General features: G+C 39.4%; 1 protein-coding gene across 3 annotated transcripts in view; it reads left to right on the forward strand.

The window, feature by feature from the left end:
• LOC129725720 (uncharacterized) overlaps positions 1–14,459 on the forward strand; it is a 500,714-nt gene that overhangs the window by 285,873 nt on the left and 200,382 nt on the right. For all 3 annotated transcript variants that reach the window (XM_055681833.1, XM_055681835.1, XM_055681832.1), the window contains 2 exons: positions 3,679–4,200; positions 4,268–4,416. In XM_055681833.1, the coding sequence (XP_055537808.1) occupies positions 3,696–4,200; positions 4,268–4,416 (654 nt within the window). In that variant the 5' untranslated portion in view covers positions 3,679–3,695. The remainder of the gene's footprint in view (positions 1–3,678; positions 4,201–4,267; positions 4,417–14,459) is intronic.

The following is a 14,459-nucleotide window of genomic DNA, read 5'->3' on the forward strand; positions in this document are numbered from 1 at the left end:
CTATGCGATCCACCAGATAATACTAAGGATTTGGCCGGATGAACAAATGCCGAACGACTGGTTGGAAGGCCTCCCCAGCAAACAAATTGGTTTATATAACTCGCGCTCAACTCTGTTAAGTGAACCCTTATTTGGTAAAAAATGACCTTATAAGATGCATGAAATGCGCCTATGTGTACAAATCTGGAGGCCATATACGTACATTGTAAAAAAATTGGTTACGATGTTGTATAACTTCGCATGCCATCTTGAATGGCCTCATTTGAAACTTTGTATTGCATTGTATACGACTTAGAGGATTGACGCATTTTACAATTTTATATGACACGTTAAATGGCTTTGTATATAACCTAATATTGCGTTGTATGGGATCTAAATTTTATACGATAGAAACAAATTTAATGTTGCATCTTGTGTAATTTCAAACTTGACATGCACATTTGAGTGACTAAGAATTAACATTCTTAAACGACTTCTGGTTTGCTGGGTCATATGCCCTATCTATAAGAAGAGCCATCGATTGGATTGTGGCAACTATCGAGGTATAACATTGCTCAACTTGGCATACAAAGTGCTCACCCGTATTTTATTCTTCAGATTGAGACCGTTGACGGAATCCTTTGTTTGCGAATACCAGGCTGGTTTTCGGCAGGGGCGTTCCACGACGGATCAAATCTTCACCCTGCGACAGATCCTCGATAAGTTCCGGGAGTACAACTTACCGACACACCATCTGTTTGTGGATTTCAGGACGGCATACGACTCAGTGAAAAAAAACGAGCTGTGGCAGATCATGCTGGAACACGGCTTCCCTACGAAACTAATAAAGCTGAGTCGTATGACGCTGGAGGGAACAAAATCGTGTGTGCGGATAGCTGATGAGACATCAGCCGCGTTCGTAACGTTGGATGGACTGAAGCAGGGGGATGCGCTCTCTAACTTACTGTTCAACATCGCTTTTGAGGGTGAAGTACGAAGAGCAAACGTGGAAAGAAACAGTACGATCATCACGAAATCTCACATGCTTCTTGGTTTTGCGGACGACGAGGCCTTCGTACCTTTTAAGAGGGAAGCAGCGAGATTGGGACTTGTCATTAACTCTGCCAAAACGAAGTACATGGTGGCTGGCAGAGAGCGTGGAAGTTCCCGTGGTGTTGGTGCTGAAATGGAGATAGATGGGGAACGATTTGAAGTGGTTGACGAATTCGTTTATCTTGGTACGCTTGTGACATGTGACAACAATATGAGCCGTGAAGTGAAACGACTAGTTGCAGCTGCGAACAGGGCCTTACGACTCAGTGATGGCTATCTGCGGACTACGTAACCAGCTAAGGTCCCGTAGTTTACAAACTCGTACAAAACTAGCGCTGTACAGGACGCTGATACTCCCGGTGGCCCTTTACGGACATGAAGCATGGACGCTGAAGAAAACTGATCGACTCGGAGTTTTTGAGCGTAAAGTTCTGCGATCGATACTTGGCGGTAAATTGGAAGATAGAGTGTGGCGCAGACGCATGAATCACGAGTTGTACCAGGTATACAAACATGCTGATATAGTGAAGGTAATACAGCGGGGCAGGCTTCAATGGGCTGGACATGTAGCCAGAATGCCTGACGAGAGAGCCGCCAAAACTATCTTCACATCAATGGACAACGTAATTCTAATTCCCTAACAAAAAAAAAAAACTTCAGTAGAGAACCAGGAAGGGGCCGTCGACTCCGTGGTTGGCCTCGCACGCGGTGGATGTGCGCGGTGGAAGAAGATGCACGATCTGCTGGTGTAAGAGGAGACTGGAGAACGGCTGCCCAAGACAGTAAGGCAAAACTATAGCGGGTTAAAGGTATCACATTGAAATATTTGCCCTTTTATGTCCAGGATCCTGGACCGCAATACCGTCCGTCGGTAATTTGGAGTGACGTACTCCATCTGTCCATTATGTGCTGCATGAACATTAGGGTGGGACAAAAAATAAATTCTAGCTCCCATGCACTTTCCGTGTTCCTTATGGGTCCTTATGGGTGGAAGTATATTTTGGCGCCAGATTTTTGAGGTTTCCATACGATTTTATATGGGAAAATACACTTTTTCAAAACTTATTCTCTAGAGATGTCCAGTTGGCTCCTAAAAACATATCAATACATGATATATGTAGGAAATTTTCCTGGAAAGAACTTTTTTGAAGACCGTTAGGCGCTACGATGCTTGTAGAAAAAGTTATTCACCTCAAACTGATTGAATGTCAGATTTACCGTGTTGCGGTCCTTGGGTAGAAAATAGGTCACTGCTTTTAAAATGTACTCCGGTAGCATTCCACCATCCGTGGGTTGAGATCAGTTTTTTATACCAAAAGTTGTGCACGGAATCATGTCCTTTACAGACCAATTCCTGGTATACCGATTTGCTTCGCGAATATCCTTGGCAGTTGACAAACAATATATTGCTAACCGCTTGTAGATTTAATGAAAATTTTTTTGATTTTTTGAATTGAGCTTTTTAAAATAATTATTTTTATTTCTTTTCAATTTGTTTTTTTTTTTTTTCAAATATTTAAGCTTGCTTGTTGTTACATAGGGGGTAGGGGGTTAAAATCTAGGATTTTCACGTAACGTTTGGACGAATTTTCTAAAAAACTCAAAAACTGATTTAAAAAACCTAAAAGCACAAAAAAGGCATCTTTAGCCTATAGTTAATCCGTTAATCCGTGCAAAGTTTTTGCCAAATCAAAAGCGCGACAATTTTAAAAAAATATTGAAATTGGGACATTTTTATGGATTTGCTCAGCAGTTTCAGACTTTCGAAAACATCTGGCGTCACTACTTATAACTGCTTTGTGCTGTTGCTTACAACTAGAACTCAATATTTCATTCCAGAAAAATGAAAACGGCAGAAATTGTATTAGGTACAAATATTCCAACAGACACAATTGCAAAAGTGTTGCTTTTAGCACCACGGGATTCGGTAGACATAAATCTCTGGCTTTTATCTAGATTCGATAGAAGCGCCATGTTTATCGAAAGAAAAGAAAAACAATAATAAAACAATAACAATCTGAAAAGCATAAAGCGAAGGTTCGCTCCGAGAAGGTAGGTTGTTTATTGTTAGCCGTTCAAGATTTCCTCTAGCACCTTCGAACTGGATATTTATTGCGACAGTAAGTACTCCATCCAACCGGTCAGCACCGGATTACACAAAGGGAGCATAGTAGGAACACGCCGTTGTCAATGTTGTGTGACCATGTGGCCAATATCAATCAACTGCTCTCTGGTCTTCTATTCTGATTTTATTGCTATGATCTTATTTGGCAAAGAATGGGACGGTTCCACAAAAGTTCCTATCATTGCCGCAGCGATGGCGGATAAGAATGAAATGAAACGTACGCGACTCTGCTGCCAACAACGAGCGCAGAGCATATTTACTACTAATGGTGCTTTGTACTTTTATTGTGATTGGATTGTTCAACGATTCCATTTTCGAACAGGAAACATGTGTGCAGTCATCGTTTTCTTCATGTAAATATCGGTAGTGGGTTACATCTATGAGAATTATGATTGGATGTTTAATATTTCACGGTTGAAGCTGACAATATGATGAAAGAAGTGAACGATTGATGTGGAAATTCTTTTCTTCACGCCATTCGGTGCTTTTCAGTGAAATATCTTCTCTTTTTTCACCCCCAGTGACAACCCACAGTGCAATGACAGTGTCCGCCACGCAGCCCCAGCAACCCCAGATGGATATCGTGTGCTGCAGTCCGAGTGCGGTCGCACCAGCTTCGACGTCAGCTGGTGGCCATCCGTCCAGTCCGGTGCACTCAAGCGGATCATCGGAAACGGACACTGTCGTCAGCACTCCACCCTCATCATCGTCGTCGTCGCACAGCACCAACCCAAGCACAGCCCTGCGAAGATTTTACTTCCAAAAAGCCCGCGTCAGCAAGTCACCAAAATCTGCCACCATCGGTGGTGTGAGTCCGGTAGCAACCGGAACCCCGACTGGAGCGAGTGTCCCTTGTTCTGCAGCAGCTTCGATCAGTGGTTCCTGTTCGGTTTCGGCTTCGGCGGTCGTCCCGAAAGTGGTTGTTATGGGTTCCTCCACCACGTCCGAAGCGACGATCAACACCTCGACCGATTCTGCTTCTACCCATGTGACCAATGTGACCGCAACCACCGACACCGAGACGAACGATTCGATTGATTTGGGTAGGCAGAGCAATAAAAAAGAGGGTTTTTCGAATTCGATGCCATTAATTACGTGTATCCACTACAGGTGACACTTCCGGCCAAAGCGATCCACTGCTCAGCTCACTGGAAGACGAAAGTTCGAGCGTCGTGATGAACCAAAGTATCGACGATGGTGAGGATGAAAATATCACCGTAATCAACGGACCAGACACGCCTTTGCTGATTAGCTACCAGGTGAGTGTTAAAATAATGGAATTTTTTTTTGTGGGTTTCCATCACACTCCTTTTTCGGCACAGGTGTGCTCTAGATTTCTATTTATGGGGATTTTCAGCCAGCCACAAGAGTTTTTAGAAGTTACGAATAAGCCGATGGTTGCATGAAAATTGTATCATTTTGGGTAATATTGATTAGTATGATTGCCGTTTTTTCATAAAAAAATACCAGTTTTGCAACACTATTTTTTAATGACTGGTAACTGAATTTCTAAAATTCTCAAATTAAGTGGTATTTTTTGGATAATCTGCACTGAAAGGTTAACCTAAACTAAGCTAAATTGCGCCATGTAGATTCATGCTGAACAACGCAATAAAATCCTTATGACGTTAGTTAATGTTTTTTGTTCCACCATATTCAAAAGAGGCGATATTTATTCATAATACTATGTACTTATACGTGTTATGCTACCGGGATTATTGAGGCTTTGATTTTATCGCAAAACTGAACGGTCCGTGAAGTGGAGGACAGTTAATGCAATTCGATACCGAAAACAACGGTTTAGTTGCATCAAATTTATCTCGCAGGATTAAACACGAAACAAGCCATTGCTGTCAGTTAGTGCTAACGAGTATCGGAAATAATCGCGTAAGCAAAAATTAATGATACGCTGTTCGTTGTCAATTGCAATTAAACTCAATGTATTGGACAACCACTGATTGGAAGAAAATTGCGGCGCTAAAAATCTTCCCTCAAAATAATTCAGCTCGTAAGGATCTTTGATACTTCGTAAAACCTGCTGCTGAAGGTCGTTTCAAAGTTCAAATTACTTCCCGTCAGACGCTGATTATAAGGCTTTTCAGCTCAATACAACACTCGTATACATTGCAAATAAATTATTAGCCGACGGAATCGATCAACGGCTCCTCGACTGGGTTTAATTAAACTCGCAACAGGAATTTTTCCGTTTATCACGCTCCGGGTACCGTTTTACCGGCTCTGTACCTTTTTGGCTAGCTATTAACCGCGCAATTCACGTGAATTTTTCAAATGCCGACTGATGATGGTGCGAAACTTTTCGGCACAAAAATTAATTACAATAATTAAATTTGTTACGGCACCCGGGTTCTTGCTTGCACGAAGGGTGGTCCCACATACTTGAGTCGCACGCAGTCGGTCGGTGACGGATTGTATGACAGCATCCAGCCTTTTCGGTGCTTTATTTTTGGTTACCTTGGCAATCTTCTTCTCCTGTGATGTGGGATGTGAGCCGGTTTCATAATGAATCTAGTGTTTAACAGTGTAAGCCAAATCATTTGTTTGCGGTTGCAAGGTGTGCGCCATTATTCCCACGGTTAATTGCTTTTTCACTTTAAATACTTTAAATAGCAAATTCTAGGCTATTATACACTTGAGGTTTGTCCACGAATAATTTAACTGAAATCTAAAAGAGTGTTACCAACTCTATAATCCAATTTACGTGAAATCTCTCAAACGCAAAATAGCCTTGAGCGAGGCAAGAGTTTGGGATCTGTTACCAGCATCGGTTTAAACGGTCACTCACTTCCTGTTGCCCAAAGCTGCCCTATTCCCAACGCCCCGGGGGTGATTCTTTAGTTCAATCTATTTTCTATCGAGTGCGATTTGTGGATTTTAGCCGTACAAACAAATTGAAAATTTACAGCTCCTATACAAAGCCACAAACAAAGCCGCTGGGTAGGATGAGAGATACTGCAGCCATCATTGTTTGTGAAAGGTAATTTACATATCAACAAGTTAAAGCCTTTCGCACCCACCACAGCAGACTTCCGCTGTTGTCCTGCCTTCACTAGCGTACGTTCATACTTTAATTTCTCTTTCATTAGCTGTCACGGTTGGGACAACATGATGCAGTACGGCGCGTCATTCTATTTATAATCCCAAACTAGGTAGTGACGTCAAGCGACGCATTCACTAGCAAAGTCGCAGCATTTATAACGGTTATGTGGAAATTCGTACACTCATCGCACTGCACAACACTAAAACGGTAGCCCTAAGGTGCCGTTCCTGCCCTTCTGCGACCCGTCATAACTCTCGAACCGACACACGGTTGGCAGGCACGAAAGCAAAAGCGTAAGCTATTAATACCTCCAAACAGCCATTCGCCTTTTTTTTAAAGCATACATGTTATTTTTACCAGTGCCGAATGTTTGTGTTTAAAAGTTTATGCGTGAAATCGGAGGCAATCCGAGCTAACATCTTACAGCCGGCTCGATGCGGAATCTCATGCCAAAATCTCGTGCACGCAAACCGGCAGCCGCTCGAGAGCAGCGAGAAGCCCGATGCCGCCCCGGTGACGATGGTGACAAGTGCCACAAGGAACTGGTACTAAACAGCATGGTCGTATACAGGGAGGGGGTAGGCTTGGGTTTATTAGGTGGACAAATCTATCTATTCTATCTAAACATATAAAAATGCAGCTCTGTCTGTCTGTCTGTCTGTCTGATTCATATAGGCTTGGAAGGGGGCTATAGGCTTGTATATAGGGGTTTTAGGGGCCGGGAAAGGTGACTAAGATAGTTCGAGACCCCTCCCTGTTCTGCAAGGGAGGGGTCCCATACAAATGAAACTCAAATTACGCACAGCTCAAAAACCAATCAAGCAAATATAACCAAATTTGGCAGGTGAATGTTTTTAGGTGTAACAAACATGTCCATAATGTTTCGACACCCTTCCTTCTTCTGGCATGTCTCCAAATACCATTTCGAAATCCAAGATGGCGACTTCCGGTTTCCGAAAAACAGCGGCAAATTACCAAACACCCCTCAATATGCGTATTTCCGGAATTGTTATGATGCACTGAAGCCACAAATCGACCTCAGACAACATTTCGAATTGTAAGAAGGCGACTTCCGGTGTCTGGAAAACAGCCGAAAATGATCAAATACCACTTGATATGAGAGTTTCTTTAATCAGATTGACGCACGGAGTCATAAATTGTTCACAAATGCCATTTTGAAATCCAAGATGGCGACTTCCGGTTTCCGAAAAACAGCGGCAAATGACCAAACACCCCTCAATATGCGTATTTCCGGAATTGTTATGATGCACTGAAGCCACAAATCGACAACATTTTGAATTGTGAGAAGGCGACTTCCGGTGTCTGGAAAACAGCCGAAAACGACCAAATACCACCCAATATGAGTATTTCTTTAACCAGATTGACGCTCAGAGGCCAAAAATTGTCTCCTAATGCCATTTTGAAATCCAAGATGGCGAATTACGGTTTCTGAAAAACAATATGGGTATTTCCGGAATTGTTATAACACACTGAAGCCACAAATCGACCTCAGACAACATTTTGAATTATGAGATGGCGACTTCCGGTGTCTGGAAAACAGCCCAAAGTGACCAGATACCACCCAATATGGGTATCTCTGGAACGAGAATGAAGCTGAAAATCGACCTCAGACACCATTATGAATTGTTAGATGGCAACTTCCGGTTTCTAGAAAACAGCAAAAAAAGGGCCGATATCGATACGATATGAGTATCTTCGGAACCAGAATGTTACACAGGAGCTAGAATCGACCACAGACACCATTTTGAACTCGAAGATGGTGACATCCGGTTTCTGGAAAACAGCCGAAAATGACCAAATAACACCCAATATGGGTGTTTCTTTAACCAGAATGACGCTCAGGGGCCGGAAACTGTCTCCAAATGCCATTTTTTAAACCAAGATGGCGACCTACGGGTCCTGAAAATAGCCCAAAGTGACCAAATACCACCCAATATAAATATCACCGGATCCAGAATGATGCAAGGAGCTATAAATTGACTTTAGACAACAGTTTGAATTGGAAAACGGCAACTTCTGGGAAACAGCCGAAAATAACCGAATACTACTACATATGGATATGTCCGTAATCAAAATGATGTAAAGAAGCCAAGCATTGACCCTGGACGCCATTTTGAATTAGAAGATGACCACTTTCAGTTTCTGGAAAACAACGAAAATAACTGAAATGCACCCAATATATCCGGAATAGAGGTCATGTACAAAAGCCAAAAGTTGATGATGTTGCCATTCCAATAAAATCAATCCTTTTTAACGATATAATCCAATCGCAAGGAATCAATAAATTTGAAATGTTTAAAATTATTAAATTGAACACTAAAATAGGCGGGACGAAGTTTGCCGGGTCAGCTAGTAAGAGATAAAAATATGGTAGCGGGTTCGATGCAAGTCTTGTATGCTGTGCGTTAAGTCATTCAAAATACAGTCAGGTTTTTTACGCGTGGGATACGTACCTCGTAAAAAAACTCGTTAGTTCGGGAATTCGCGAAATTTTTTTTGAATTAGCGCGGTATCGCGTAAAAAAAAACCGCGTTAGTTCAAAAATCCGCGTAAAAAAACCTTGTAAAAAATCCGCGTATTAAAAAACAGCGTAAAAAAACCTGACTGTACTCGTTTGCTTCCAACTTCACTTCTTGAATTGCTTGCCCAATCGGGAAAACGCTCGGAGCTTAATCTGGGGTATATAGAGGGACGGGAGATCGGTTCATAGCGTTTTTTCTTTAATCGATCCATTGTATCACTAGCAAAATGAGCAGGAACATTGTTTTGGTGAACAAGCACTTCTCTCTACGATATGTGCTCGTTTTACTTTTAATTCATCGTCCAATCAATCCAACATCGTACAATAAATTAGGGATTAGAGACCTATCGATAATTATCGATAGTATCGATAGTTTCCAGCTAGAATCGCTAACCTTTGAGCGTTATCGATAGTTATTCATATTTTCCTCGCATTGGCACTCATGCTCCACAACAAGGTTGTTAATCGATAAGTTATCGTAAACGCTGATGACGATACCGTCTGTTATCGTTATCGACGATGACGCTAACGTCTTCGGACATTATCGTCATTATCAAGGACGATAGCTACTATACGGTATCGAATCGATAACGTTTGTTTATGAACAACCACTGCCATACTGAGTGCGTCTTGAACTGTCCTACAGATCAGACGTTTTTTCGGTCGCTTGTGGACTGGTCTTTGACTGCCTATAGCTTCAAAGTTTGTGTTTTGTCAGTGTGTCTTTTAAAGATTACCTGAAAGTTATTTCCCATCAGTCTTTCTCAAGACTACCTACTTTTGAATTTAACATTTGTTTTAACTTTTTTCGTATCACCTGAAATGGCTGGACGGAAAAAGGAACCTCGCATCGCTGCGGGGAGGAAAAGAGAGGCATCTCTTTCTGACACATCGAGTGTCTGTAGTGACAATCCTTTTGATATTTTGCCTGAGCAAGAAGCTGGTGAAATGGAAGTTATTAATAATGAAACTATACAAAATATAAAATCTTTAAAAAAGGAGAAAGTTCCACCTATCGTGGTAACTATTTCTTCTGAATTTAATATATTCAAAAAGGAACTTTCAACGTTTGTTTCTGACGTTAAAGTTACCTATCAAATTGGCCGTAGAGGTGAATGTCGCTTATTAGCCGACTCAGTTAAGGGTCGTGATCGTCTTGTTCAGTATTTAACTGACAAGATGTACAAATTTTTTACATATGACACCAAGAACGCCAAGCCGTTCAAGGTTGTCTTGAAAGGTCTCACCAACGATCAAACCGTTGATGAGATCAAACTTACTTTAACAGAATTACTTGGCATAGCCCCTACCCAAGTAATTCTAATGAAACAAAAATCACGAGGCGAAAACAGTCAGAGAACTGGAATTTCCCTTGTTAATTATTTAATTCATTTTAACCGCAATGAGGTTAACAACTTAAAATTTTTTGAAAAAGCACATGCTTTGTATAATGTGCGTGTAAAGTGGGAAATTTATAGGAAGTATGGCGGAGGTGAAAAGCATATCACCCAATGCCGTACTTGCCAACGTTATGGCCATGGTTCCAAATTCTGTAACATGGACCAAAAATGTCTTAATTGTGGAGACTCTTCTCACAAAAAGGACACATGTCCTGTGAAAGAGAGTAAAAATTTTCGCTGTGCGAATTGTAACGGCAACCATATGTCAAATTTTTATCAATGCCCAGTCCGTTTAGCAATTGTTAAGGCAAGGCAAGGTAAACAAAATTCAATTTCTCAATTAAAACCAACTTCAAAACAAAATTCTCCAAGCGTACCAGTGACGCATAGTTTACCTACTCCTTTGCATACCCGTTTAACTTATGCACAGGTTACAGGTAGTTCGAACATTATACCGCCTAGTGTTGGTAGTTCGAAAATGACCATTAATATGGGTAAGCAAAACACGCTAGAAAATAATTGTACACCTATTACTCCAGCTAATTTTGCTGCCGAAAATATTTTTTCTAATGTCGACTGCCTGGGGCCTATTACGGCAGGTAAACTTTCTTTTTTGCAACAGGCAATGTTCGATCTTATGAACGCCATGTTGCAGGCAAAATCAATGTTTGAAGCCATTCAAATAGGCACAAATTTTACTATTAAAATTGTTTCTAATTTAAAATTTAGCAATGATTTTAAATAAAGCAATTAAAATATTAAATTGGAATGCTCGCTCATTGAAGGCCAATGAGAATGAGCTTTTTAATTTTTTAACAGTAAATAATGTGCATATTGCAATTATTACTGAAACATTTTTGAAACCTAACATAAAATTAAAATATGATCCCAATTACGTGGTTCATAGATATGATAGGATTCAGGGTTCTGGCGGTGGAGTTGCAATTGTTATTCATCGCCGAATCAAACATCGTGCTCTTCCCCATCTTGAGACGAAAGTTATTGAAACTTTGGGAATTGAAGTTCAAACTGAACTTGGGATTTTATTTATTGCCGCAGCATATTTACCATTTCAATGCACACGCGAGCTCAAAAATTATTTTAAAGGTGATTTACAAAAACTCACCAGAAATCGTTCGAAATTTTTCATAATCGGAGATTTTAACGCTAAACATCGTTCATGGAATAATTCTCAAAGTAATTCCAATGGCAAAATTTTATTCAACGATTGTTCTTCAGGATACTATTCTATTTTGTCTCCGAATAGTCCTACATGCTTTTCTTCTGTAAGAAACCCTTCAACAATTGATTTGGTGCTTACAGATCAAAGTCATGTATGTAGTGATTTGATCACACACGCTGACTTTGATTCTGATCATCTTCCAATAACTTTTTCTTTATCACATGAATCAGTTTTAAACCCTATGAGCTCTGTTTTTAATTATAACAAGGCTAATTGGGAAAGATACAAAACTCATATTGAGAGAAATTTCAATAATGAGCTTGATTTGCAAAACGAAGTGAATATTGATTCCGCTTTGGACGCATTAAAATGTGCAATTGTTGATGCCAGGAATTATTCTGTTCCAAAGGCTCAAGTGAAATTTGATTCACCAATAATTGACGAAAATCTTCAACTTCTAATTCGTTTGAAAAATGTCCGCAGACGTCAATATCAACGTTCTCGTGACCCTGTTTTTAAAACTATTTATAAAGATTTACAGAAAGAGATTAAACATAGATTTACTCTTCTGAGAAATCAAAATTTTGAGACTAAAGTTGAAAAATTGAAACCATATTCAAAACCATTTTGGAAGCTGTCGAAGATTCTTAAGAAACCTTCAAAGCCTATTCCAGTTTTAAAAGATGGTGAACGTTTTCTTGTATCCAATGAACAAAAGGCTCAAAGACTTGCTCAACAGTTTGAAAGTGTTCATAACTCAAATTTGAATTTTGTGAGTCCAATTGAAAATGAAGTCACACGTCAATTTGATTTAATTTCTTCCCAGAATTTTTTACCTGCAGAAATAATTGAAACTAACTTGAATGAGATTAAATCAATTATTAAAAATTTCAAAAATATGAAAGCACCTGGTGACGATGGAATCTTTAATATACTTATCAAACATCTCCCTGAGAGCACAATGGAATTTTTAGTGAAAATTTTCAATTGCTGCTTCAAAATTGCATATTTTCCCAAATTATGGAAAAATGCAAAAATTACTCCCATTTTAAAACCGGATAAGAACCCAGCTGAAGTCTCAAGTTATCGACCAATCAGTCTGCTTTCTTCAATAAGTAAACTGTTTGAGAGAATTATCCTTAACAGAATGATGTCACACATCAACGAAAATTCAATTTTTGCAAATGAACAGTTTGGATTTCGCCATGGGCATTCCACAACTCATCAATTGCTCAGAGTTACTAATATGATACGAGCTAACAAATCTGAAGGTTATTCCACTGGAGCTGCTCTTTTAGACATAGAAAAAGCATTCGACAGTGTTTGGCATAAAGGTTTGATTGCGAAATTGCAAACTTTTAATTTTCCAATTTTCCTAATCAAAATTTTAAAAAATTATCTTACTGATCGAACTCTGCAGGTTGTCTATCAGAATTCAAAATCTGATAGATTTCCTGTCAGAGCAGGTGTACCTCAAGGTTCAGTCTTGGGTCCAGTCCTGTACAACATATTCACTTCAGATCTTCCTGATTTGCCTCCAGGATGCACAAAGTCATTGTTCTGCGATGACACAAGCATTTCCGTAAAAGGAAAAAGTCTTCGTGTCATATGCAGTCGATTGCAGAAAAGTTTAGATATTTTTTCTTCCTACTTGCAAAAGTGGAAAATCTCTCCCAATGCTTCTAAAACTCAAATGATAATTTTTCCGCATAAGCCTAGAGCTTCTTTCCTCAAGCCAAACAATAATCACGTTGTCAAGATGAATGGGGTTATTTTAAGTTGGTCCGACAAGGTTAAGTACTTGGGACTAATTTATGATAAAAAACTTATTTTCAAAGAGCACATTGAGAGTATACAAGCCAAGTGCATCAAATATACGAGATGTTTATATCCTCTCATTAACAGGAATTCTAAACTTTGTTTAAAGAACAAACTTTTGATTTACAAACAAATTTTTAGACCAGCAATGCTTTATGCTGTACCGATCTGGTCAAGTTGCTGTTCAACAAGGAAGAAAACGCTCCAAAGGATTCAGAATAAAATTCTGAAAATGATTTTGAAGCGTCCTCCTTGGTTTGGTACACTCGAATTACATAGACTTACTGATGTTGAACCATTAGAAGCTATGTCAAATAAAATTATTAACAATTTTCGACAAAAATCGTTGCAATCCTCAATTGCTACGATAAGCTCTCTTTATAGCCAATAAGTTATCAATTAAGTTAGTTGTAAGTTTACTTCCCCTTTTCTGACAAGTAGGTTTAAATCCCTACGAATGATAAGTCCTAATTGCGAAAGCAAACAAATCCTAACAATCAAAATTACAAATTTCTAACAGTGTTGAGAAGTCACCATTTGTGATTGGACACACATACTCATTATTTACTAATATTTATCATAAATACTTAAGCTACTAACAAATCCCCCCTTTTAAAAAAAAAAAAAAAAAAAAAAAACCACTGCCATACTAATTTTCGCATCATCAGATATATCATTCAGATGAAATTGAATCATAATTCTGACAATGCCACATACCTTGCTATTCATATTCGTGCTTCAAAAATGCCTTACAATTTGAAACAATTAAAACTGAGACATTCCTTATCATTATGAGAAACGAAGCATAAACAAACGAGGAAAAGTTTTTTCCTGTTGCCTAGTGATGCTTCGTCTCCACCCCTCGAAGTGAAAAAACGCTTCCTCACCCCGTGCCTACTTTTTGATCCAATTGCAACCACAGCAGACAAAACATACATAAGACGTTAGCGAGCTGATAACGTTTGGTGACTATCGTCATCGCCGATGACGTTAATGTTTGAAGACGCTATCGCCATCGTCAATAACGATATCAGACGTTATCGATATCGGCGATGACGATTATCGACGATAATCTATCGTATTAACAACCTTGCTCCAAAATGATGCCAGAACTGAAAAAAAAAAACAAATTGGCCTTGTCAGTTTTGAAAGAGACTTCGATTCTTGTTCGCTCTCACATGAAACTCTCTTTAAAATTGTTAGAAACTTGAGAGAGAGAGAGAGATAATAAATTAATAAATTTAATCCCAACCCTACAAAATATTCAAATTGTTACAGAAAGAAATAGCATGAAAACACTG

Source organism: Wyeomyia smithii, chromosome 2 (assembly GCF_029784165.1).
Source record: "Wyeomyia smithii strain HCP4-BCI-WySm-NY-G18 chromosome 2, ASM2978416v1, whole genome shotgun sequence".
NCBI lineage: Eukaryota > Metazoa > Arthropoda > Insecta > Diptera > Culicidae > Wyeomyia > Wyeomyia smithii.